The 27,222-nt window shown below is 46.9% G+C and overlaps 1 protein-coding gene across 1 annotated transcript in view; it reads right to left on the reverse strand.

Annotated features, from left to right (window-relative positions):
* The window catches only part of SPOCK1 (SPARC (osteonectin), cwcv and kazal like domains proteoglycan 1), a 517,472-nt gene that overhangs the window by 126,938 nt on the left and 363,312 nt on the right, over positions 1–27,222 (reverse strand). Inside the window, exon 4 of the mRNA XM_030318711.1 lies at positions 8,486–8,612. Within this exon, the coding sequence (XP_030174571.1) occupies positions 8,486–8,612 (127 nt within the window). The remainder of the gene's footprint in view (positions 1–8,485; positions 8,613–27,222) is intronic.

Raw genomic sequence — 27,222 nt, forward strand, 5'->3', positions numbered from 1 at the left:
AGGGACAGACACAGGATTCAGAAAGAGCCAGGTGGGATCCTTCTCTGGGGTTGAAGCATAGACGCTGGTAAATTTCTCTTGAGCTTCTAGGCTGGGAGGAAATGAATCTGGGGCTGTCAAAATCCCTACTTTCTGCCAAGGGGAGAAAGCCTCTTTGCAGAATGAAGCCAAGCAGAGATAGACAAAGAGAGACAGAAGGAAATGCAATGTCGACAGCACAGCATTTCCTCTTCTTTCTCTGAGCTCTGCCTACCCCAGTATACTTTCTAGCCTTATATGGCAATAAATCCTCATTTTGGGAGTAAGCAAAGTTTGAGTTATGTTTCTGTCACACGAAATCAAAAGCATCCTGATGACACAGCTGGTATTTTACATTACTTTTCAGATGGCTCTGCACTTATGAAAGTAAAGACTGATGTGAGAGGTGGACCCGTGTTCTAGTATCTGCCCTCCTGCTTACGAGCTGTGTTGCCCTTGGAAACGTTGCAGGGCTTCGATGTACTCGTCATTAATTTGGGACTAATAAAAGTATTACCTCATAGGTCTGTTGTAGGAATTAGATGGAAAGCTAGAGGAAATACAATACGATGGCACTCAGCACAAGGTCAGAGTACCTATTGCTATGTATTACTAAATTAGTAATTAAGTGCTATTGTTTCGATGTTGTTCTTGTCATTACTGTGATTTAAAATATTACTACAATAGAGACTGACAGGTAACCCCAATATCCACTCTATTCCTCTAATTATGTGACTCTCAAATTTTAGCTAGGCATATAGCCTTCCACAATAAAAACTACATTTCCCAGACTCCTTCGCAGCCTCCTGGAGCCTTGTGATTAAGCTGTGTCCAAGACGATGTGAGCAGAAGTGACACTGGTGACTTCTGGATTGTGCCTCCTTCCTTTTCTCCTTCCTTCTGGCTGGGCACAGCAGCCACCTTGGACCCAGGCGCGGAAGCTCAACAACTACATTGGCTGAGAAAGACAGGACGGTGAGCTGAAAGGACCCTGGTCAGTGACCCTCCCTGGGCTGCTTGCCTTTGGGATGTTTGCATGAGAGAGAAATAAAACTACCTCTGTTTAAGCCTCTGTTTCATGCGGATTTTTGTTAGAGCAGCCAGAACGTACATCCTAACTAACACCCAATCAGTATTTTACATATTATTTGTACTTGCTCCTTCCAAAACCCCGTGAAGGAGAAAAGGGGAGGATAACAAAACTAGGGCAAGACTTCTATGTAATCCTAGAGTCGAGGGTTTTTGCACCCTGAATTCCAGCTCTCAGTCTAAATGATATTTGGCTATTCCTGATGGAGGAGAGGAGGTTGAAAATGAACAAGACCTGAGTGGAAAAGCAAAGTTGGGCCACCTGTGATGGGATGTGAATCCCCAAATCTCTGAAGCTTTAACATATAAAACTGCTTAAAGTTGGTTAGATCCACGGAGTTTACCTGCAAAGTCATAAAGCCTGTTTTGCTGGCTTTTCCTAAGCAACAGAAAATCAAAATAATGAAATCTACCACATGACTCCCTCCCCAGATCAGTGGTGTCCACGTGGTCCACGGGTGCACCGCTGCTTTCTCCCCCTGCTACCTAGAGCACAAAGGGATGGCGTCGGGATTGTTGCTACTTCTTGACCCTCCACAGGGCTGCCAGATGGGCACATCCAATGGCTCCCCTAATTGCTGTTAGTCCTCTTATCCTTGGGCCATCACCACTACCCCTGTGTTCCAATCCCCTGATGCACAAAACATGCAAACGCAAGCCCTCCACCTTTTGGCTCCCATCACGTGATGTTCTGGTTAGCCAGAAGCAATGCCCTCACCAAGGAGACACTTGCAAGTGAAGACAACTCCCACCCAGCGGGTTCTATGGCAGCAGGGTTATCCAAAAATATCCCCCAAAATATGGACACCCTCCACTCTGTTGAAAAGCAAAGAAGAGGAGCTATACATAAAAATGTCCCATGCCGGTCACGGTCACAGGGCCACAAAAGCCTGGGGGAGACTGGGAAGAGACACTAAGTTTAACGCTATCTTGCAAAGTCTTACAACCTCCACCCTGGATTGCTCTCACTCTTCAGAACAGTCTGTGCATAGGAAATGCCAGCCAACCGAGACTCTATTTGCCAAAAACTTCAAACGTGACCTTTACTTGGTAGCAATTGTTGGAAACTATTAAGATGACTCTGAAAATAATATAATCCGCAGCGACAATATGTTGAAAGAAATGCCAACCCTGTAAAGCAAGCTCTCTCTTGCCGTCCCTTGCGAGAGCACATTCACAACAGAAGAGAAACATTTTCCTCCACAGCAGCTCTTGACTCTGCATCTCTCTTCTGCGTCTAGACATAAATGAGCCATTTGCTAATTGTTTAACAGTGATTAAGGAAGTAAACGTTCTGGAGAGGGGGGTGGGAGCAGAAGGGTGTCTGACTGCTTGTTTTCCAATTACCAACAGCCAGGCTCATGGGGGAGAACAGAGTTGGCTCTCGGGGCCTCCCAGTTCCATTCGGGGAGCCTTCTCGTCAAGGTCAGGCCAAGGACCAGTGACTTCTGGTGGGGACATGAGCAGTCCTAGCACTGACATCTGAGCTTTGGTCAGATGGGTCCAGACTGAGGGGACTCCACGAAGTCCTATTAAAAGAGGCCTGTCTACCAGAAACAGGACGTGGAGCAGTGGGGCCCTCCTCCCTTCTGAGCTGCCAGGGACCTCAGAGCCACTACATTTTCCCAAACAGCTCTCCCCTCCAGAGGGAGGAAAGCTGAGCTTGCCCACTTGAAGCCCAGGCTGCCGGACTGTGGTCAGCAGTGGCTGTGCCCCTCTGCACACAGGCAAAATTAAAAGTTGGCAGGCAGGACCCCAATAAGCTCTCATCTTTCCACATGGATGCCAGGAGAGGAAGCAAAGGGGTTCACAGATGACGGGTTCCCAGCTGGCCCAGGCTGACTCCACGAAGCTGTTGGCAGGAGGATTTCCAAGTCTCATCAGGACTAGGCTGGTGAAGAAGGCCTTTTGCCGAGCTCAGAGCTGAAACGACTCCCTTGTGTCTGAAATTCACATGGTCACCGAGACCAGGTCTGACTCCCTGAACGCCTCTGTCGACAGTTTTCTGCCCATCTCTGCAACCATTATACACTTCCGGGCCTCACTCATACCAGCAGTCTCCTCATGGCTACCCTGCCTCCAGTCCTGCCCCCAACCGTGTCTACTTAGTAGCCAGGGCAAGTGAATTCAAAACCAGAAACCCTTAATAGGATCCCCAGTGCTGTTAGGGCAAAGTCCAGCCCCCTCACATGGCCTTCAAAGTCCCTACAGAAATGGCCCCTTATAACTTTTCCAGCCTCATTTCTGCAGATAGTTAACTCCCTTTCCCCAGATTACATGTGACCAGCCATACCAATGGTCACAAGCTCCTTCAAGGGGACATGCTGTCCTTCATCTAACTCTTCAACCCCCTCTCCCCTCGGATGGATGTGCTGTGCTCCATGCCACTTTGGCTCTGGTTGATTCCTTCCAGCCTTAAGATCTCCACGGAATCATCACTTCCTCTACCAAAACCATTCACACCTCCCAGCTGGTGGTGGTAGCCCTGCTTTGTGTCCTGCAGCACTCAATGCCCTTCATCTGAACATCTGTTCTGATAAAAGGAGATTGCTTTTCAATTTGCCTACCTTTAAGTCCCATGAAAAGTGAGGCTTTGTCTGCTTTGCCCTTTGTCATAGCCACAGCAAGTAGGACAACGCACGATACACGGTAAGGAAGGAAATAAAAATTTACGGAGTTTCTGGACTGGTTCAGTTTTTCTGGCCAGGATAACAGGACATCAAGGGTAGTAAGATGACTAGGGTGATCCTCACTGCCTCAAACCCAAGTCAAGGGGCAGGGTCTACATCATACTTTCAAAGCAGCTGCAGGGTTGGCCTTCAATTGGCCTATCCCCACCGGTGGTTTTTTATTCCTTCTCTTTTATGGATACAGAATATGAATAAACATTTATTGCCATGCAACACCTTATATCCTTTCAGCTCAAGACTTGGTACGTTTTTGTCCACTTTACCTTTGGTCACAAAACTCTGAGTGGGTTGCTGATGCCGGGTCACTAGGAGCTCTGCCAAGACAGGGGCTTCTAAGCACTTCCCTCAAGTTCTAGGATCCTCACACTGTTCTGGGTATAGAAGCAGGAGAGTTTGTGGGATACCACCTGAAGACAACTACCCAGCATCCAGAACAGAGGTGATATACAGGCTCCTTCTTCCTCCTGCTCCTGACAGTGTGCCCCACAGCCTTCAGATCCATCCCAAAGAGAGCAAACGCCTCCCCCTGGAGGACTGCGATCATTTCTTATGGGGTGGGGGTTTCCCTGATGATGATGGGGACAAGGGCTACAAGATGTTTTGCCAACACTCATTTTTGTGAATTTGACTTACGATATCAAATCCCTCCTATTAATCATGTTCAGGGTCTCATCAGTTCTTGTTTCCTGAACCCAATGACTACCCCCCCACCGCCCCCCCGCAAAAGGTGGCAACTCTGAGGGATGGAGTTCATGAATAGTTAACTCATTCACTCTTATTAACTGACCATCTACTTGTGGTCCCCCAACAGCTTTGTCTATAGCACTAAAATGTCCTCTTAAACCTCCATGAAAACGTGGTCATGTATTTGGGGGCAATTATTAAAACACTTCTAGTAGTAAACCACCCGACTGAAATATCCCCTTGGAAGGATGCCTCATTGAATGGGTTTTAAAAGTATCCGTGGGCTCAGAGATCTAGAACAGTCAACACACAGTTACTGACTGACTACCATGTGATCCGTTTCTTTAGGGAAAAGATGTCACCTCTCTAGAAGTTCATATAAGGTAGAAAAGTAGGAGACTAATGTCAAAGACTAATACCTACACCATTTTCCACGCCAATGTTACCCCTCCCTGACTCCCTTCCTTTTTTTAACTTCAAATAGAAGTGGGTGATTGTAGGGGGCAACTAGGAGGCTTGGGTGGTTAAGCAACCTGATTCTTGGTTGTGGCTCAGGTCATGATCTCACGGTTTGTGGGTTCGAACCCCACGTCAGGCTCTACACTAACAGTGTGGAGCCTGCTTGGGATTTTCTCTCTTCCTCTCTCTCTGCCCCTCTCCTGCTCATACTCTCTCTCGCTCTCAAAATAAATAAATAAATTTATAAAAAGAAGTGGGTGATTATAGATATCAAGGCAGGAAACCTTGGGTATCAAACTCTGCCACTGTCCTTGGCTCTGTGGGCCTCAGTATACCGCATATGGAGAATGGGGAAAAGGATACTACAGTTTCTAATAAGAATGCTTTAGGTCTCTTTGTTTGCTTTAGGAATAGATAGCTGAGCAGGTCTGGGAAACTGAGGGCTGTGTTTAAGCTGGGGCTGCAATTCCAGGACACTGGACCAAGAGCAGGCTGAGGCCGTGAAAGCTTTGAGGGCCCAGCAGCATCTGGAAGTCACTCTTTTTTTTAAGAATCAGGAGTCATTGCAAAGGACTCTTCCAAATCTCGTCCTGCCTCTTAGACAAGCGATTTATCAGTATCGGTGGGTAGGCAACCTTCTACAACAAAAGGCAACTTTCCTGCCCGGACTGCAGGGGGGCCGAGACCAGCAAGCATTTCCAGAGACATTCCCGGGGCAACTGACAGCACTTCAAGCCACGGCTGACAGGTTACTACTGCTCCTTGTAGCTCGGGGGTCATGGGGAGCTGGCATTTGAAGCTCCTTTTGCGAATGAGAGGCAGAGGTGAGCTGGCAGGTTTTTGCTGGAGTTTGATGTGCAATATGCCACTTGCCCCAACAGCCCCGATCCTCCACTGACATTTCGTGGCCCGTCTCCAATCTCAGGCTTGAGGATCAGACAGTTTATTCCAGAGCTGGAGGGAATCATTTGAACCACACTAACTAGATCTTCACAAAGACAGAATCATTTTCAGGAGCCTCTGACTCTGCCAGAGCCCTGGGCTGGGTGTTTAGCTAAGCACTTTGGCCCAGGGTGGGGACAGCTTATTTTTCTTAATCACTAAGCTCTCTGAAATCCAACCCCTCAAATCCCAGATGGGTTACAAAGACCAGGCTCTTGCTATTCCTTCTTAGCCAGAGTCCTTGGAGGCTCCCCTCCTGCCCATGACACTCAATGAGCACCCGGTATGCACTGCGTTCTGTCCCTGGTGAAGGTGGTGACAGGCACCGCTTCTGAGTCTAGAGCCTGACATTCTTAAGGCAGACACGGAGAAGAAGGCGGTTATAGTAACCAGCGTCCCCCAAGCCCGGCCTTGCTGGACCATCGGCTCACCTTCCAGCTTTGCCTACAGGTCTCCTCTTGGACTGCTCTCTCACCCTCCCGCCCCCTCTCCCCTCACTGTGACAGTCACACAGGCATCTTTTTCTTATTTAAACACACCAGCCTGCCTTGGAGCCTTGGTCTATGTTATTTTCTCCATTTAGAACATACATTCTACCCTCCACTCTCCATTTAAAGGACACCTCCTCAGAAAGACCTTCCCTCACCATCCCCTACAAATCAAGCCTCCCTCTCTCTCTCCCTCACCCTCTCGCTCCCCCTCCCCCTCTATGAAATGACATATGTATTTGTTTGGTTATTTATTTCTGTCTCCCCTACCAGACTGTAACCTCCAAGTGAGCTGGAATGGTGTCTGTCCTGTTGCCCACCGCCACGTCCTGCACAGGGCCTAGAACAACTAGAAGTGTTCAAAACGTAGGTGGTGAACAACTGCACGAGTGAGCTTTTCTTTAAGAAATGACTATGGAGTAGGAAGGCAGCCGACTCTGGATGGCTTTGCTAGTAACTAGAGTGGGTCTGGGTTTAGTTTTAGTGGCAAGAGGAAGGCTGCCCAATCGTTTTAAGAGGGCGAGACGCACAAACAGGCCTTTATTACAGAATCATCCCCACCTCTCTGTCATGCAGAAATGGACTTTGGAGGCAAGGCAAAAGCAGACTGGACGTAAAAAGATGTATTAGGAGATGCCTATAAAAACCGAAGTCCTCACTACCTAGTGTGGTCCACTGACCACCAGCATGGACGTCTCTTGGGAAGTTGTTACAAATGCAGATCTCAGGCCCCACACAAGACTTCCTATATCACAACCAGCTCCAGACAACCCTTCACATACTGAGAAGCTGGGCTTTGGGTGGAAGACAGTCCTGGCCCGATCTGCCTTTGGGGAGTGGGAGATAGGACTGATTCATCAGTGCCCCCCCCCAACACCCCACCAAAATCCACAACTGCAGACATGTGCAGGGTGCCAGAAGCAAGCCCTGTGACTACAAACCATCTTAAACTGATTCCATCAGAGGTCAGGGACAGTAGGGGAAGGGGCAAGGGTAGGTATGCTGAGCCAAGTGGGCTCTTTAACCAGGATGTACTGACTGTGACCCTGGGCAGAAAAGCTCTAATTCCCAGGGCAGGTCTGAGGTTGAGGATGTAAGGATCCTTGACTCTGGCTGTGAAGATGGGTGAACTTTTTGTATTCCCACAGTAAGTTTCCCGAGCATCTGGCACAGAGTGTGGCACATAAAAAGGGCCCAAATGATACTTGTTGAAAGAACAAACAAGCCGTCAAGTAGTAAGGATGATATCGAGGTCCTAAAGCAGATTACATGGACCTGCATATAAGCAAGACCTACCTTCTGGCTTCCTGTTTAGCTATGCATATTCCCTTTAGTTAGAAAAATGTGAGAATCTAAAAGAATAAAACTCTTGCTTTCAGCGAACAAAAAATATATGGTCTGTGCAAAGAGAATCCGCAGGAACGCACGGCATTGCCTCGCAATAACCCAAATCAGCTTCTGGGGACAGTAGGCAGTGAGGGCCCTCCCAGGCCTGGGGGGATCTCCAGAGGGTAGATGGTGAGGGGATCACAGGAACAGAAGCTGTCAGCTGTGTGTGCAGAGGGCGAGGGACCGAGAGGGATCTAGCAGAAAGGCCCAAGCTCAAGAACTGTAGGCGGTGTGGCCACAAGTGCCCAAGGTGTGGGTGACAGCCACTCTCTTTAGCCCCAGAATCCATCCCCAAGTGAGCCTCATACAGACAACAGGAGGAGAGAGAAAAGGGCTGGAGCTCCAGCCGCAGGAGACGGGCAGACACGAGCTACAGCAAACTCCAGAGACACCCATCGGCTGAGCTCTATGACTCACATCTTTGGAACAGCTTGCTACCTCACCTTCTCCAGGAAGCCTGCCTAGACTGACTTCAGGATCACAGGCCATTCTCACAATGATCCTTTCCCCATGGCTCTTGATCACTCCAGTTACATGGGAGGTAGGTAACGTTTTTATCTGGTCTCTTTGGCTCGAGAGTTTATTCACGTGGCAGCTTCTTGAGGGCAAGGCCCAAAGCCCAACAAAACTAGGGATTCCCAGGCCCTACTTTTGGCACAGAGACTTGTCAGAACAGGCAGGCGTGGGATATTCTGGATGACAGAAAAGACAACAGAGATGACTGACCTTGGAAGTGTAGGTGTGGCCATCGGAGCCGCAGACCATGGCTGACTGTGCGGCGGGGCAGGGCTTGCACTTCACCAGATTCGAAGGTCCAACCCAGTGTTTGTGTGCCACGTTTCCCTTCTTTTGCCTAAGGATGGAAAAAAAGGGGATAAATTCACTGAAGATGCGGCTCCCATGGGTCTCACCTGCAAGGTACCTGGACAAAGGCCAACCGAATAAACGAAAGCGGTGGTCAAGCAGGCCGGCACAACCCGGAGGCCTTTGCTGGTGTTCCCGTTTGAACCAACGTGCTGACAAGGGCAAGAGATTCTGTTCCAAAAGTCCAGGTTCAACCCACCAGACATACCAAGGACAACAATGTGGCCATTAAAAATAATGGAAAACATTACTTGGTTACATGAAAAGACATTCACAACACATTGAAAGAAACAAAGAGGGAGTGGCCCCATTAGCTCACTGAGACCCCAGTACAGCGTGTGGCACATCATGGATGACCCAGAAACAGCACCCCAGAGCTTCACAGTCTTCCGGGGCTGATGGAGAGCCTTCCCAGCTGGCTAACACACAGACAAGTCAGAGAGCAGTTTAGATAGAAACACATCTCCAAACGCAAGCAAATGACTTTATCGCAGCAGTGGAAAACGATCTCTGGATACATTTTGAAGCAATTCTGGTCCAGCTTCCAATTTGCCATTCTATAGAGGCTCTGATGTGATGTCACTTTCAACTGCTAAAATAATCAGAATTCTACTCTTCTATTCTGGCTCTGGTTTCCTCCATCCTAACCTGTGTCATAATGATAAATGGTGCTATTAGGATGGCTTATGTCCACGGAAGGAACCCCATCCCTGAATCATAAACCACTGAAAGAAAGGCCTGCAGTGATTGCCTCCTTTCCCCCCATGGTCTCCACTGTCCTAGCAAACTGCTGGGAGTAACTCTCATGCCTACGTGGCGAGTTCTAGGGGGAGGATAAGTGACTGTGGATGGACCATCCATCAGGTGATTATGGTGTCCTTCAAGTGCTTTGCCTTTGGAAGTCTTGCCTGGAGGCTAACATTTGGGCCCTGGAGTCAGAAAACATAAGTGCAAATCTCAGCTCTGCCACTAGCTCACTGTGTGATCTTGGCAGGACATTTAACCCTGGAACTGTAAGTCTGTCTCAGTTTCCTCATCTATACAATGGAGGAAAATAGAATCTACTTCAAGCCGGTGCTATGAAGATTAAATGAGGTGATGTACATACTCAGTATAACGCCTAAAAAAACACAAAGCAAGAAAAAAGGCAGCTATCACTATAATTCTTATTTGCCCCAATAACAAATGGGCGTGTAGAGGATGAAATTACCAATGCCTTAGAAATGTGACTTCATTCTAAGGCCCTAGGGTTGGAACGGCATTTAATCCCCTGGGAGAACTCATGGGGCCACAGAAGAAAATCTTTTCAATCAGGCATGGAATAAATCTCCAGCTCATTACGAATATGGGTTTGGGGTGTGAGGTAATCCACATTCTTCCAAACGAAGGAAAGTGACCTAGGAAAAGCACCCACCAACTTGGTTCTTATTCAATCTCAGACCTTCCCTAGCAATATGGGGGAGGCTGTAAAAGGAGGAAGGTCTGTTTGAGAAATTACCTTTGAGGTTGGCCAGGTACCCGCAGCCAAACCCTTGAGGCCATCAGGGATCCCAGGCTGGATGGGCCACAAGGCTGGGCCTGTCTGACCGATAAACTGACGAAGGAGGTCCTATAGGGATGCTATAAGATCACCTAGTCCAGTTTACTCATGTTACTAATGATGGGAAGTGAAGCCCAAGTTGGGCAAGAGCCTTGCCCAAAGTCGGGAAGATAACTGGTGGCCAGGCCTATGATGACGTTCGTACAGCTGCACAGTGGCCAAGGATGAATCTCTTCTTCAGCCCACGCCAGTCATGCCTAGATTACGAACTTGAAATTTCTTTGGGGGCACCTATGTGTTTGTCACTTGTGGTCCTCTCTCCAATGCCTCCCTGCTTCTGTAGCAGGTACCTACCTTGTCCTTGCCTCCCTGTCTGGAAAAAAAAAATTGCATTTCTAATTCATATGGACATGATTACCTATTACCCTTTGCCAAACATACTTTACTCATTCAAGGTTTGTTCTGGACTTGAGAGAATGGGATGATGGTTGATGGGACTCCACATAGCGGACAAGCAGGCTGTCAGCACGGGGTTAACGTGAGAGCCCATGAGTCCTTCAGCAGAACACCACACATTTATCATCATTCACACAGCAGACTGTCTGACACTGATGAAGAATCAACAAATATACGCAGCAGTTCTGGCATCTGGCAGGCCCTCTCCTGGGCTGGTCCCCAGTGTGCATGCCCACTGCTGAAACAATTCTTGTGATGAGTTCCCAGAAAGGGGCTATAAAATCCAAAGAGCGGGCAGCTTTGCTGGAGCAGACATCACCACGTGCGATGATGCCACATAGGAAAGGAGCTGAGCCAAAGGGAGAGGAGGGAGAAGTAAATGCGGAGCTGAGCCAATGGCTTTGAGAAAAAGATGGAATCATGTACTATCAGTTAATGACAGATCATGCCTGGTGGACCTGAACTTCACCATTAAACCAAGTTCACTGTGGGGACACAAAGAGATAGGGCTGGCTTGTGCTTACCAGCAGGCCTGGTGCAGCATGAGGGCTCCATATATGCCTGTGGGGTGAGGGGGTGGGTCTCTATGTGCCGACCAATGCCATGGTTTCTCAGAAGTGAATCACAGAATAGCAGACTGTCAGAAACACAAAACACCTTAAAACTAATCTAGCCTAAGAACTCTAATTTATAAATGAGGAATTGGATACAGACGGGCAATGACTTGGCCAGTGTGACACAGAAATAGAGCAAAGCTACCTCACATACACTTGTTGGAACAAGGCTATCCTGGAAATGACTAAATACGGCTCTGGGACCATTTAAATTCTTATTTTGGCATCTTTAGTTTCATCACTAGGCTCAGTTTTATAAATAAAGCTTCTCTGAAACATTGCCCCTGGCTCTACACCTGCAAAGGAGCAAGCTGAACACACCCAACGTCTGGTGGTCATCGAGGTACCATGTTTGACCTCTCCGAGGATGCCTCAGGGACTAGAGCCCAACCCGACCTAAATTTTCACAGTTCCAATGAAACAAGAATACCTGTTATATCAGAGCAAACTCGGATGTTCTTTACCTCCCTGGGACTCCAGTGGAAATGGCACCCAAACCTCTGGTCTGCATCCAGAGACCATATTATATGAAGTTTTGGGCAAGTATATGTGAACCCATGGAGGCATAACTTCCCTGGCTATTGTGTATATTTTAACCCCCACAATTCAGTAAAGACCCTAAAAATTAACCAACCCAGCCGATGCAGGGGACCAACTCTTCTGACTTTAACATATTTTACTTCTTGAGTCAAAGAATGAAATCCTACGAAGTGTCTTGAAGGCATTGCTATACCCAGTGTCATAGACATTTATTACCTGGGGTGACACAAGCAATTTAATCTGGAAAGCAGGTCCTACCAGCCTTTCAAATGGCCATGAAGCCCTAACTGCATCCTGGCGTAGCTGGTGCTAGGGACAGCCACACTTCCTACCCTACTGACAGCACCACAAAGAAAATCCCAACCTACAAGCACCCTATGAAGGAGAGAAGACAGACAACTGGAAGGTCACAGGCATTTCTTATTTTCTTGGGCTTAACTATTTATTCTTAATCTTTTTTTAAGATTACCAAAATTCCCAACATTTATGTTTCTGAAGCAGAGTGATTCTTAAGTACAAATCTGATGATGTGACCCCTATACTTAGAACCTCTGTCTTTGCCCCACCTCCTAAGAGCACAGTCTGATTTCCTAGTTTTTGGTATTAAACTGACTGAGCCTACCTTTACAGGGTCAATATCTGCTTTTCTCCCCTCTCCAATACATACAAACCCCCCTACACACGCACGTACACATGGACCACTACCACCAGGTATTTTTGTTCCAGCCCCCCTCTACTGTTTCCCAGAGCCCACCAAGGATCTTCGTGTCCCTGGACCAGCATGTGGGCTTCTTCTCAGTCTGACACGTCTTCTTTACAAACCCACACTTCTCCCCTCCATCCTCTCTGCCTCCATAAGGCTTTCTTCAAGGCCCCACCCAAAACCCCCCTCCCCCAGGAAGTCTTGTAGGGCTCCTCCACAGGCAGCCAGGCTGCACGCCCATGACACCATGGTCCTATGAACACGCCTGCTCAGGCTCCCGACTAGTCTCTAAGGGAGAACATTGCTTCAACTTAACCAAATTATTATAGTTATTCTGACAGAATATGGTGTATGCTCAGGCTAAAAGCCTTGGAGCCCATCCTGGACATCTCCCTTTTCTGCCCTCACCACTTTCCCCCATCATTCAGTCCTACTGATCCAACAGCAGCCAGCCATATGAGTCTCTTACAGGTTTCTTTCATGTGCCATGCAAATTCAAGTCTATATGCCTGGGCAAATGCTTTTTGCCTGCATGGCACATGTCTGCCCCTCGTTCAAGGTTCAAATCAACTACCTTTCATGAAGTATCTCCTGATCCTGTGAGTTCTACCTCAAGCAGAATCGACCATGACATCATCTGTTCCAACATTACACCTTGTTCAGATGCAACTGTGACATTCACTATAGCATAAGTCTCTCTTTTTGAGTCTCTCTTCCTCAATATAGTATGCACTCCTCAAGGGTAGTGACTACGTCTCATCATTTTCATGCTCCTGGGTTGGAAACATGGGCAACCCCCAACACATGACTTTTTTCAGTGAAATAAGTGAATTTATTAATCTGGACCTTTAGAACTTTCTCCTTTAATATCTGGACATTATTATCACTAATGAGAACACAAACATATGATGTGGTTTTAAACAACAAGAATTCAACAGACTTAGACATCCTAAGTCAGGGTTGCCTGGGTGGCCCAGATGGCTGAGCATCCAATTCTTGATTTCAGCTCAGGTCATGATCTCACAGTTCTTTAGTTCAAGCCCCATGATGGGCTCTGTGCTATCAGCACAGAGCCTGCTTGGGACTCTCTGTCTCCCTTTCTCTCTCTGTCTCCCACCTGCATGTGCTCTCTCTCTCTCTCTCTCTGTTGAAAAATAAATAAACTTTTTAAAAAAGAAACTAGACCACTTTCTTACACCATTCACAAAAATAAACTCAAAATGGATAACGGACCTTAATGTGAGACCGGAAACCATCAAAACCCTAGAGGAGAAAGCAGGAAAAAACCTCTCTGACCTCAGCTGCAGCAATTTCTACTTGACACATCTCCAAAGGCAAGGCAATTAAAAGCAAAAGTGAACTATTGGGACCTCATGAAGATAAAAGGCTTCTGCACTGAAAAGGAAACAATCAACAAAACTAAAAGGCAACCAACGGAATGGGAAAAGATATTTGCAAATGACATATCGGACAAAGGGCTAGTATCCAAAATCTGTAAAGAGCTCACCAAACTCCACACCTGAAAAACAAATAACCCAGTGAAGACATGGGCAGAAGACATGAATAGACACTTCTCTAAAGAAGACATCCAGATGGCCAACAGGCACATGAAAAGATGCTCAACGTCACTCCTCATCAGGGAAATACAAATCAAAACAACACTGAGATATCACCTCACGCTGGTCAGAATGGCTAAAATGAACAAATCATGAGACTATAGATGCTGGAGAGGATGTGGAGAAATAGGAACCCTCTCGCACTGTTGGTGGGAATGCAAACTGGTGCAGTCGCTCTGGAAAACAGTGTGGAGGTTCCTCGAAAAATTAAAAATAGATCTACCCTATGACCCAGCAATAGCACTGCTAGGAATTTACCCAAGGGATACAGGAGTGCTGATGCATAGGGGCACTTGTACCCCAATGTTGATAGCAGCACTTTCAACAATAGCCAAATTAGGGCAAGAGCCTAAATGTCCGTCAACTGATGAATGGATAAAGAAATTGTGGGGGCGCCTGGGTGGCTCAGTCGGTTAAGCATCCGACTTCAGCTTAGGTCATGATCTCACAGCTTCTGAGTTCAAGCCCCGTGTCAGGCTCTGTGCTGACAGCTCAAAGCCTGGATCCTCTTCAAATTCCATGTCTTTCTCTCTCTCTCTGTCCCTCCCCCACTCACACCTTGTGTCTCTTAAATAAACATTAAAAATTTTTTTTTTTAAATAAAAAAAAAGAAATTGTGGTTTATATACACAATGGAATACTACGTGGCAATGAGAAAGAATGAAATCTGGCCTTTTGTAGCAACGTGGATGGGACTGGAGAGTGTTATGCTAAGTGAAATAAGTCAGGCAAACAAAGACAGATACCATATGTTTCCATTCATATGTGGATCCTGAGAAACTTAAGAGAAGACCATGGGGGAGGGGAAGGAAAAAAAAAAGGTTAGAGAGGGAGGGAGCCAAACCATGAGACAGTCTTAAAAACTGAGAACAAACTGAGGTTTGATGGGGGGTGGGAGGCAGGGAAGGGTGGGTGATGGGTAATGAGGAGGGCACCTTTTGGGATGAGCACTGGGTGTTGTATGGAAACCAATTTGACAATAAATTTCATATAAAAAAAAAAGAAACCCTAAGTCCAACTTGAAAAGCAAAAATTTCTGACGACAACTACGAAGTGGGTGGAGGGAACTCTCCTATGCATCTCAGGGCTGAAAGACCTTCTGTATTCCAGAGATCAGACCACTTCTCAGGCTGGGTAAGGATCCTTATGTAGTGCTTCCAAATTCCCAAGAGATATTAATTTTTAGGACTTAGGAGTGAATGAGAAATATGAATTCTCAGGAATCCTCAACTATTCCTGGAAGCATAAGTTTTTCTACCTCCTTCACACTCTTTTATTTACATGTTTTTTAAACAAATAGGAAATGTTAAGTTTAGTACTGTTTATCAAGCAACGTAGCCTGAAGTGAAAATTCAAACAGTGGAAATCATCAGCAAGCATTATCGGGCAGTACTCAAATGATGGCAAAGCTCATGTTGATAGTCTCAATTTCAAGACTTACTTTGTTCCAAAACTATTCTTTTGAACACCACTCAGAGGACTTCTCTCAAGTATAGTATGAAAATACATTTATTAGTATTCCTATTATTTACAAGAGCAACTCACACCCTTTCAAGAGGGCAGCAGCTACCAGCAAGACTGACCAGACTGTCACTGCTCTTGCCAACGTGTCCCTGTCCTAGTTCTTAGAAATGTCAACCTTAACCTTCAAGTCCACACACCAAGGATTTCCTGCTCTTGCTTCCCACTGGACCCTGCCACTCCTCGTGCAGATATCCCTACCCTCAGCAATCAAGATAAGTCGCACCTCCTGCCACTTCCCCACTTCAGTTGACACCAAAGAGGGCAGTGATGACATCCGTTGTGGCCCAATTTCACTTGGCTATGGCCAGAGTGGAGCCACAGCCAGTGCCTACAGCAAAACAGTGGCTGGAAAGACTCTTCCGGAATAATCTTTTCAGCAATAAGTAGATGTACAGGTATCTATTTCCTGACATCGATCCCACAGGATGAAATTCAACAATCTGTGTCAAAAAATTTTACTGATACATTGGGGGTGGGGGCTGCCAAGAGTATATGTAGCACTGCTGACTTTCTTCTTTTGGTTATAGAAGAAAGCCCCTTCATTGTATCTAATACCTTGGTATTCCAACGGGTTTGCCTAACTTTAGATACAATTATTTCACTCTATATGAACAGCTAGTCAAAGAGTAAAGCACTGACTGATAGTAATGAACAGGAGCAGGACTCCAGGAGTTTTATGTGACTATGACCTGCCAGGCTGAGCGCCTTGAACACACCCCCCCTGACTCCTCACACACCATAACCCTCTGACAGTAGATGCTGTATGACCCCATTTTACAGAAGGGAGAAGCTGAGGCTCACGTAGCCAGTCCCAGTCCCACGACCTTTGCCTCTGTCCTGTCTGTGCTCTCTCATCAGCTCTAAGGCAGACCTGTCAGCTCAGAGGCCTGAGAACCCGCCCAGGGAGGGTCCCGTCCCAGGAAGCCCCATGTTTGTTTGCTGGCAGCCAGCATCACGTGCATTTTATTCTCTTGTTAATATCAAACTGCCCATTCAAAAACAAGATTGAATTTGTTTGCAAAATCAGAACTAATTGCTTCCAAAACAAGGATGGAGGACACTCAGACAGCCGACGTGGTGGCTATTTTGAACCGGAGACAAAATAATGAATGTTAATTGAAATGAAAAACATGTTAACCACTGAAATAATCTGTCATGTAAAATGATGCTATAATTCCTCCGTTGTTAGGGTTATTTGAGTCATTATACAAAGTCATAAAATTACACAGGAAGAGCATAATGGCCTGTGTCATTTACAAAAGCTGCTTTGATGACAGAGACAGGCTCTCATGTGAGACACTCTCTATCCTGGTATCTATGGGCTCCTGAATCCCCATCGTCTTCCAAAGGAAGAAGATTACAGATGCAAGATCCTGTTCAAAGAGAGGCCAATTTTTCGAATAAACAGATGCCCACTAGAGAACAATAGGAAAAGCTCTCAGTATGCATGGAGTAACTATGGTGTGCCTCTGAGTGTCCTAAGTGCTACTGGGCACCCGCATGGTATAAAGATGTGTTTACAGATACTTGAGACTTCAAAGGGCAAATACATACTAAGAGCAGCTATGCATTTATGAGGACCTACTCTTCTGCTGATGCTGTTACTACCACCAATAACAGCTAACATGTTTTGAGCTCTCCCAATGTTCCAGGTACTGTTTTAAGCCCTCCACACAATATGCCAACATCACCAAGAGGGAGAAGAGATGTCATGGGACACGGGGAGCTGTGTTGGGGCGGGGGATGAGTCAGGGAGACTGTGGGAGCAAAGCAGACCTGAGGGGATGGGAAGGACCGCTCATGGTGGGTCCCAGTCATCAGGGGTGGACATCCCACTGATCCACTGATTCAAACTGACACGTCAACCACCAGAAAGCCAGCACCTCTGTGTGCCTTTTCCCCACCTGACTTGATCCAGTTCACAGGCATGCTTGCAACCCCTCATCAAAAAGGTTTCCAAAGTACCTTCAAACTCAGAGGAAAACTACGTATTTTTAAAGTCTTAGAGCAGAATCACAGCCACCAAAAAATCATGGGCCTGGTATGCAAGGAATTCCAAAAGCAGGAACATCTTTCCAGGTGTATGTGAATGTCAATGTGAGTCTCCATGACCTGCCCGTCACCTGAGCTGTGTAAAGGCCGAGGCAGCTGGGGATGAATCTACTCTTCGGAGATGAGAAGATTCAACAGCCAGATGAGAGTTTCCAACAACACTGTGCGTGCAGGTGTAACTGAACTCAAAGTGATGAATAAGATACACACCAAAGGGAAACAACTGTCAGCAGGGGAGGCCCGACGGTATGAGAAAGGGAACTTCCGCTTTTTTACTCTCCATGTCTATTATTTGACTCTCTCACAACCATGTGCTGTTGGTCTAATTTGTTCCAAATCTAAAAAGGAAATGCATTTTCAGGGGGTCATGGGTGGTTCAGTTGGTTAAGCATCTGACACTTGATTTTGGCTCAGGGCATGATCTCAGTTCGTGCGTTTGAACCCCGCATTGGGCTCTGTGCTGACACCACAGAGCCTGCTTGAGGTCCTCTCTCTTCCTATCTCTCTGCTCCTCTCTCTCTCTCTCTCTCTCAAAATAAACTTTAAAAAAAATTTTTTAAAAGAAACGTATTTTCAGAATTTTTAAAGAAATGCATGTTGCCAAACCCACACCTGACTGCCAGTTCCCCATATCTCCAGTTTTGTTTAAAGAAACTAGCAGTTTCTAGTTTCCAGGTGGTTGGAATGGAAGAAAGATCTGCTAGGCGCAGGAAGGAAGGCTGAAAGAAAGGGAGTTAGTTGACCTGGATAAAGGTGACCGGGCCTCAAAGGTTTCATTGAAGACTCAGAGGTCAGATCACTGTAACTGAACTAAATTTCTAAATTATTTTGATGGTTTGTTCAAGGAAAGCTATCAAAATTTAGATATAAACATTCTAAACGCAGCTAGGATTATAGACATAGTCTTGACTTTTTCAGTAAACACTTATTAATCACCCACTGTGTGCCAGAAATCGGGCAAAGAATTCAAAGATAATGCTAGCATTGTAACTGATAGACTTCTAATGAATGCATATCGCATGTAACCATTATTATTAAAGCGTAAAGATCATAATTACTCTGAACGTCTGCACTGATTTGAGGTAGGTATTTCCTTAAATTAACTCTTTTATTCTTATTCACATCTTGAGACACTACAGATTCTCACGGACTGCTAACTTTTCCAAGAAAATCTCCACACAGCAAGAAATTTGCTGTCCATTTCAGGAACCCCGTCCCCCCCAAGCCATCGTACCTTTACGAGTGCCAGAGCCATGTGCGTGGCCAAAAGGGCACGAAGAAAAGGAACTTGCAAGACAACAAACACAGATGTCGTCTTTCTCCCATTTTTTCGACATTACTTGAAATCAAGGTTTCCTTACACTTGAAACCAAATATATATTATGTCCAGGGATCCTACTTCTAGCCTAGACTATGTTCTGGGTGTTTCCTGACCAGATGAGGAAGATTAGCAGGCTGATGTGATTATGTAAATTCCACTAACAGGTTGGAGTCATCTCCCATTAAGAGAGTGACAGAGCATGGCCAGCAGACCCAAGGGGCTCTGGGAGGCAGAGACAGTGGGGGGTTAATTCAGAGTTCAGCCTGGTGAACGAATGTGGCCATGGGGACCTACAAGTAACAAAAATCTGCGTATGTGAGCACACACACGCACACAGAGACACATACAGGGCCCGAGTAAGACTGCTTTGTGAAGGAAAATGCCAAGCCAGCAGTGTAATAGCAAGCTATTAGGGAAATGTAAGTGAACGCTTGAGCTTTCTTTATTCCAGTAGGATAATGGATAGCGGTGTACTCACTTAAAAAAATCTATTTCTTCCTAAAAGGGGGCAGAAAAGAAACTGTGACTATTAGCCAGTGACCTTTGGCAGCCCTGTTTGATTTCTTGTTTTACTGCTCTCCTTTATTTGCTGGCCCAATAAAGAGAGGTCCCTTTCCAGCCCTGAGATCTTAGTGGAAATCTTTAGCAATGGACATGCTAATTGGAAAAAATCAAATGATAATCAAGCAAGACCGAGGCTGAGAATTTCATTTGGCCTCCCTGCTTGAGCATTTATAATCCTGAGCCTTTGCAGGAGGGGCCGGAACAACTGAGGGTTGTGCTAACACAGCTTCCAGCTAACTGTGAGCTCAGTTGTGCACACAAGGGTGAGGGGAAGTGTGTGCCCTTTCACCATCGGCTCGGTGGCTATAAGCTGTGAAAACATGTGCTTGCATTCCTGGGGACACAATTAATTATTATGGGCATGTGCAAGAGAGAGAGAGAGAGAATATCCACATTTGTTTTAGAGTCACCAGCAGCAAAGCACCCTGTTCTGGGATGGCTGTGGAGGATCCACCTTAGGAAGAACAAGCTAGCAAAATGAAGCCAGTGCGGGTAGACCGCACTGCATCCGGGACACTGCTCTTTCCAAGACAGGCCCAGAGACAGACAGGAAGCTGACAGGCTCATGGTGTTCGAGGAGATGGACACCATCACCCTCACACCATCAAGAGCGGCTGTTCTCCAAAAGCGCTGCAGGAGGCAGAAACAGCCACACCAAGCATCGTGATGAGCCCCCAACCTGAAAGCTCTCTTCCCAGTGTCACAGGACAGAAGCTGGAGCCTTGACACGGCTCTGTGGCCTTCACTGGAGGGGAACGTTCCGGACAGGTGGCCAGGAACTAAGGCTAACTCCACAGGCTTGGGTGTTTTCTAATGCTGATCTTCCCCTGCCACAACTGTCCCACCCTTCTGCAAGCGCCCACTCAAATACCATCTCCCTCTGAGGGTATTTCAGACATGCTACCCCTTCTTCCAAATCCCTTGGATGTGTCCTACAGCTTTTTATCACCAGTCACTGAGCTCTCCTCAGTCAGGTTCCCAGCTGTTTCCATGCACAGACACGATGCTCCAGAACGGGTTGGCACGGCGAAGAGTGAATCAGCACGTCCCAATGCTATTCCACAGCAGAACCTGGACCAACGTGCAGAAGTCACCAACAGAAAAAAACTTTCAACTCACTGTAAGCAAGATGCCTCATACAGTGAGTGAGAGCAGTACAGAGACACATCGTCTGTCTGAGAAGGCTGGGGAAGGAGGCTCTTAATGGTCAGAGGTCACCTAGAGGCAGGGGGTTCTACAGAAGGCACATGATGATTTGTGTAAGCACTCCTCTATGGCTGGACAGTGAGGAGGTTGTTCCATTTCTGCAATATTGTCATCGAGAGCACTGAATACTCTCGGATATAAATCTTAATGTGCATCTCTCTTTATATCCATGAGACAGATTTTTCCAAAATGGAATCATGGGGTCAATGAGGCCAAAATGCCCACCAGAAATGTGGCACCGACTTACACGGCCATCGACAGCACCTTGCCGGGACCACTATCCCCTTACCCCAACCTTCCACCCTGCAGGTTTCTACCACGTACTGCTCTGAAGCCAAGTGTTTGGCCACACCACCAAAGGTGCACAAGTAATCGACCGAGTCATGAAGAGCAACAAACCAACGCTGCCCCAGAATACCAGGTGAAAACGTGGCACATGGAGAAACTGGTAAAGTTGAAGAGTGGATAGATGAGGAGGAAATCAAACATCACCCCGATGTGTTCCTGTCGGTGAGCAGGTCACTGTGGGCTCACACTGGAGAGCAGCAGCTCCTCCCAGCAGGTGAGTAGCTCACTGCCCAGCCCCTCTGCACCAGGCTTCACCCCAGGTCAGAGAAGGACCCAAAAGAAGGCTGCCTGCTGCCTTCCCGGGCTTCCTTCTTGCTGAGCAAGCAACATGGGCCACACACAGCCCTGCTCAGTCTTGTTCTGAAGGCGGAAGGGCCAGTCCCATGGCCCGAGGGATGGAGGGGTCAGACCTCCTAGAGAAGAGATTCTGGAGCCTGCAAGCCTCCTGGACGAACCAGAAGGATGAATTTAAGCCAGTCTCAGGGGAGCTGCAGGGGAGGAGTGCCAATCTAGGCAGGCCTCGTCCCCGACAGCTGCCAGAGTGGATGCCCAGTATGTGCTCCTTCCTTCCCTAAGGCAGAATCAAAGGCCGTTCTGAAGCACTCTCAAGAACAAACCTCCAGCTCGGAGAGACTCAGGAGCTCAATGAGACACATGACATCTTAATACCTCCAAGGCCAAGCCGCTGACCTTTAGCTGTGTCCAATCTCTTAGGACAGAGACAGGACGGGCAAAGAGACAGGGCACCACAGGAGCAGGCCACCAGGTCAGGACAGAGTGCAGAGTCTGGACTACATTGTTCCTTCCCAAGAACAGGGCCACTTTCACACCAGACTGACACATTGCCTCCTGTTTCCCTGTGTGTGTGTGGGGAGGTCACAGGGACATTCTGAGCATTTCCCAGGTGTTCAAGAATGTGGTACAACATAAGACAACCCTCGCCTGACTTGGAGCATTGCTTTGTGACTCACTGACCGATCCGAGCTCCTCATTAAAGACACCAGCCTGGCCCTGCATCCCCGGCTTCCTTCTCAACTTAACTGACGCGTTTATCCCTTTAATAGGTCATGAACATGTGCCAGGACATGAGCTCATGCTCCAGAGGGAGTGCGGGCAGTGCAAGTAACAGAGGTGAGCATCACAAGGAGCAAGTAGGCACCCCGCCAGTAGGGAACCTACTAATCATGACAACTGACTCCATCCAGAACACTAAAAACAGCAGGGCCTTTGCATGCGTGAGCTCATGTAGGCCTGAGCAACTCTGTGAGGCTTGGAGGACTGATCCTCTATCTAGATTCAGTGAGGAAGTGGAGACTCAGAAAGGAGATGGACTTTAATTGAGCCCCGACTATGAGCCAGCACTACGCCTACTGCTTTCCTTATCACTGTGCCCTGGGCTAGTTTGAAAGTCAGCATTTGCTAAGGAAATGGAGATTTAGTGCAGACAAGTGTCTCGAGGGCAGAGGGCAGAAAGATGGGCTTCGGGGCAGCCTTGCCCTGGCCCCCCACCTTTGCCACATAACGGCTGTGTGACACTGAGAAACTCATAGTGTGCATGAGCCACAGCGACCTCACAGGCTCTTAAACCACTAGGAATACTAGTAAATTCTGCTAGTGAATCCTGCCCCTTCTCCGTCTCCCACCCATGTCCAGCCCCACTGCAGCTGGAAATGGTCACCCCCTTCTTGGAACTTTAACTTTACTCCATCACACTTTTTCTTTTCTGGCTTAGATTATATACATCTTTGCCGCTAATGTCCTCTCATAGGCCACAAGCTTCAATGAGATCTTCAGAGTCTTCATGTGAACACACGTAGACAGGCAGGGCCCCCAGCTTTTTTCACAGAGTATACAATGTGGCTTTAAAAAATGAGAATTCAAGAAAACTCAGTCCATCCTAAGGCACACAATTCTGCCACTCTCCAACTTAAAGCCACACAAGATGTCCCTTGTCACCTGGTCTGAGGGCCAAATCTGTCCCGTGGCTTTCAAGGCTCCACAAGCTCTGGTCCCGCTACCCCTTCTAGTCTCAGGCAGCCATGCTCCCCTTGGTCACTTCCTACCTACAGCACAGGCCTCTGTCCTCTTCCTTTCTTTAGGATACCAAGTCCCATTCCCTTCCCTGATTCAGGGTCTCTGCAAAGGCTGTTCCCTCCTCTGAGGACACTTCTCCCTACCCTGTGACCACCTGGAACCTATCACCTTTCACCCACCCAAGATGGCGCAACCAACTAAAGGGATTCTGTTATAACACTCTGCTCTTATCCCACTTGGTGCTTAGGACAATTTATCAGATACTTAATTTCTTTTTAGCTACCTTTTCCTATAGACTTTACTCTCCACAAGGCTAGATTATGTCCATTCGTCACATTATTCCAAACGCATAGCAGCATCTGGCATACAGAAGGCACCATAAATATTTGTTGAATCCAGAAATTATCACAGACACCAACTTAGTGGATTCTGAGTTAATGACCTTTAGCCCACCATGACTGGTTTATGTGAGCTGTCTTCTGAGGGCTAATCCTGCCAAAATTATGACAAGTCCTAAAGCCCTTTATCACCATCACTATACTCACAGATGGCCTCCCCTGGCATCTGCCGAGAGGAAGACTCTTAATTCCAGGCTGGACCAGAGCCCTGTCATCTTGCCTTCCACTTGGGAGATACTCATAGCCATGGAAGGTCTGAGCCAGGGCCTTCTCCCTCCCATCAGGTAATGAAAAGCAGGACTTGTGGTTCAGTGGAAAGCAGGATACACCAGCACCTCCAGCTGTGGCAAGATCATGAGCAAGGCTGGCTGGAAGAAGGCCCTTTCCCAACTCAGTAATACAGCCGCATGCATTTCAGTGTGTGCCCGTTAAAAACATCATTTAAGAGAGTACCTTGGAAAGGTACCAAGGTCCCTAAACTAATTAACTTTCATCTCTCCTGTCCCTCTGCGCTTGGAGGGCCCTGCCCTCTGCCCACCCCCTCCATGAGGAACATTAAAGACAGGACATTAGCCTGAGAACATTCTATTTAAAACAAAAGTACTTCTAAAGATAGCCTTGGATGCCCATCTAAATCATCCTGAGTCCATTTTCTGGCTCCAGAACCTGCTTGGTCAGTGCCCCAGATGGGCCCTACTGTGGTGCCTGATATCCATAAAGAATGTCTTTCATGGTTCATTGGTTGAATTAATCTGATATAAAACGTCTAAACTGGAAAACCTGTGAATTGGGATCTTGATGAGTTTAGGCAGAACAGCAAGCAGGGCCACAGCAGATTTAATAACAAAGGCAAAGGAAAGATATTTCAGAAAATTAAAGCAGAAGTTTGTGTAAGTGGGAAATTCAATCTGACCCCTTTCATAAAAGATGATGTATTTTGTGAGAGGTCACATAGGCCTTGCTCCCCTGCCTCAAATACCTGGATACTCCTCTCTCTGGATACTATAAAGGGCCCCCAGAACGTGTGGGTAACGTAACACCTTCAGCGAGTTGCAGGGGGGGCTTGAGCTCGTCTGTTTCCTAGTGTTTAGGGACCTGCTAATGTAATGCTTCACACCTGCTTGGCACGCCCTGAGCCCTGTTGGAAATCACACCTAGTGATTACCTCTTCAAAACCAGCACACCCACCTCAATCTCCTCTTTCTAATCCACTTAAATCTGAGGCATGAAATATGCCTCTCTGTACATTTCTTAACAGACGGAGACACCAATAAACAGAGCAACTGAGCCCATCATCCGAGGGAGAACCACACAGCAGGGTAATGCACTTAGGCTTTCTAACAAGAGAAAGAGGGAGGAACTGAGAGGGAGGTTTTATCATCAGTCCCTGACCCTGTGAACAGACATTCCCAGCACCACAGACTCTTGGCTTTCTAGCTTTCCAGCAACTTTGTACGTGATGCACATTCTGGGAATTTAAGAATTTAACCATAAAATGTTTCCAATCTCCCACAGATAGACATGGCTTAAAAAAAAAAAAAAAAAAAAAAAAAGACAATGATTCAGCACATTGGGTATTCCAGGAAATACCTGGAAATACGAACTACCCTCTCTGGAAAGGGGGCTTCTCAAGCAGCACAACCTGGGAGGGAAAGGTGACAAGCCGGTGGCAGGTGCCAGAGAGGGCTCTGGCAGGGCAGAGGCTCTGGTCCTTAAGAGTCACACCTAGAAACAAGTGTCCAGCCAGCCAGGATGCCATCAGACTCTCTGGGAGAGATCACCCGGTCACTGCCCTTACCCGCCCACCATCTTTAGGTACAACCTGTGTTGGCATTGGCAGCAGAGTTTAAAAAAAGAAAAAAAAAAAAAGGCAGGGGTGGGGGGAACAAGGCAGGGCAAAATTTGAGTCCGGTAAATTTTATTGACAATCACGATTTTAATGTATTTATAAAACTCGCCTAGTGAATCTGCCTCCCAAAGTAAGATCTGCCTCTCGCTGAGTCCCCTTTGTTCCAAGGACTAAAAATTCCACACAATTACTCCCATCTCCATTATGAATTGCTTTTTACTCTCTGCTGCTCTTGTCGTCAAGCTCGTGTAATCAATACTCTCAATTTCAGAGAGGAAAACAAAGGAACGGAGAAGGTAACTGTGAGAAGTCAGCAAAACTCCTTCTGCAAAGTGTGTCTAATGTGGTGGGTGGTTAAGAAGTGGCATTTCTGGAACCAACCTCTCTCCCCCTTTGTTTTCCTCAGTGACCAGGGGTAAAGAGATCACGGTGATGGTTCCTGTTTATTAAAGGTGGCTGATTCAGAAGTGGGCCCAAACCCAAACCTCAGCTGCATAAATTCCACCAATTGCCTAGAAACAGCCCCAATCCCTCATCAGGACTTTACTCAGGCCCAGAGCAGGGAAAATGAAGATCCCTCAAGGTTAAAAGAGAACACAAGGCCCCCTAGGAAAAAAGTGTGAGCTATATAAAGATAAAAATCGTAATAAGGAATATGAACATGATCACACTCTGGGAACTGGCCATGCCTTGAGTTGTGAAAGTACCAGAACGCCACTCAGACACCTAGGAATCACCCACTTTCTACATGGCCATGTGTCTTCCAAACCAAGAGAGATATGCGTATGTATAATCAACCCGCTCAAAGCCCCTGTAGCAGGAGGCAGTGCTTTGTTGTAAAACAAAACTGAGATGAAATAACCATCATCCTTTCAAATGTCCTCTGAGAGTTTGGTATTTGAGGCACATTCTGTCATGTACTTCTCTCTGACCTCAAACACTTTGATTCTCTTTTTCCAAGTTCACATAAAAGACAGAAAGCTCTCAGATTGGTCTATAGCACCATGAGTCTTGACTCAATCAGAATTCTTCGCTGGTGCCGAGAATTCGTTGTTATTCCAGATAATTAGGAAGCGGAGATAAAGGGCCATTACGTTAGAGAGGCCTAGCCCACTGGGAAGACTGGCCGTCGGCTCCTTGTTTAAAAACAGATTAGTTCCCACTGCTCCCAGAAGGCTTCCAAGAGTATGCTCAGATATGCTAAGCCCCATCCTGACACCCTTTCCTCCTGTTCACAATACGCTTGCAGAATTCGAGAATGTGGCTTGTCTGCAAGGCTTAAAACAAATGCTTCAATTTTCCATTCTCCAAATGAAAATCAATGGCAACAGAGAGGTAAAATCAATGTTCACCGCTCTGTAGGGAGAATCCCACCCCTAGCTCCCGCCCACCCAGAGCAATAAATCAGAACTAGCCATCTTGACTGGCAGTGAATCCCTGAGAGCAGAGCCCTCTGTGGCTGGTATGACTTTCTGTCCATCCCCCCGTTTCCCACGAGGCTGTTTTCTTTAAGAAAGCCTAAGACAGTATTTCTAAAACCTGAGTCAGGAAGAATAACACACGGTTGCATAAAAACTCTTTTTCCCCTAATGAGTCCTTTTGCCGGTAGGATCTTTGGTATCGAAGAACAGAGTGTGACTATTTCCCTAAGGATCCATTCTGCATTATCTAGTCTTAATGATGGCTCAGACACCCACTGATCTGCTCCCCCGGACAACCAGTGATCTGCTTTCTGTCACCAAAGATTAGCTTGCATACTCAAGAAGTATAGGTAAACAGAAATCATACAGGATATACTCCTTTTTTTGCTCTGTGTTCTTCCACTTAGCATAGT

The sequence above is a fragment of the Lynx canadensis genome, chromosome A1, assembly GCF_007474595.2.
Source record: "Lynx canadensis isolate LIC74 chromosome A1, mLynCan4.pri.v2, whole genome shotgun sequence".
NCBI lineage: Eukaryota > Metazoa > Chordata > Mammalia > Carnivora > Felidae > Lynx > Lynx canadensis.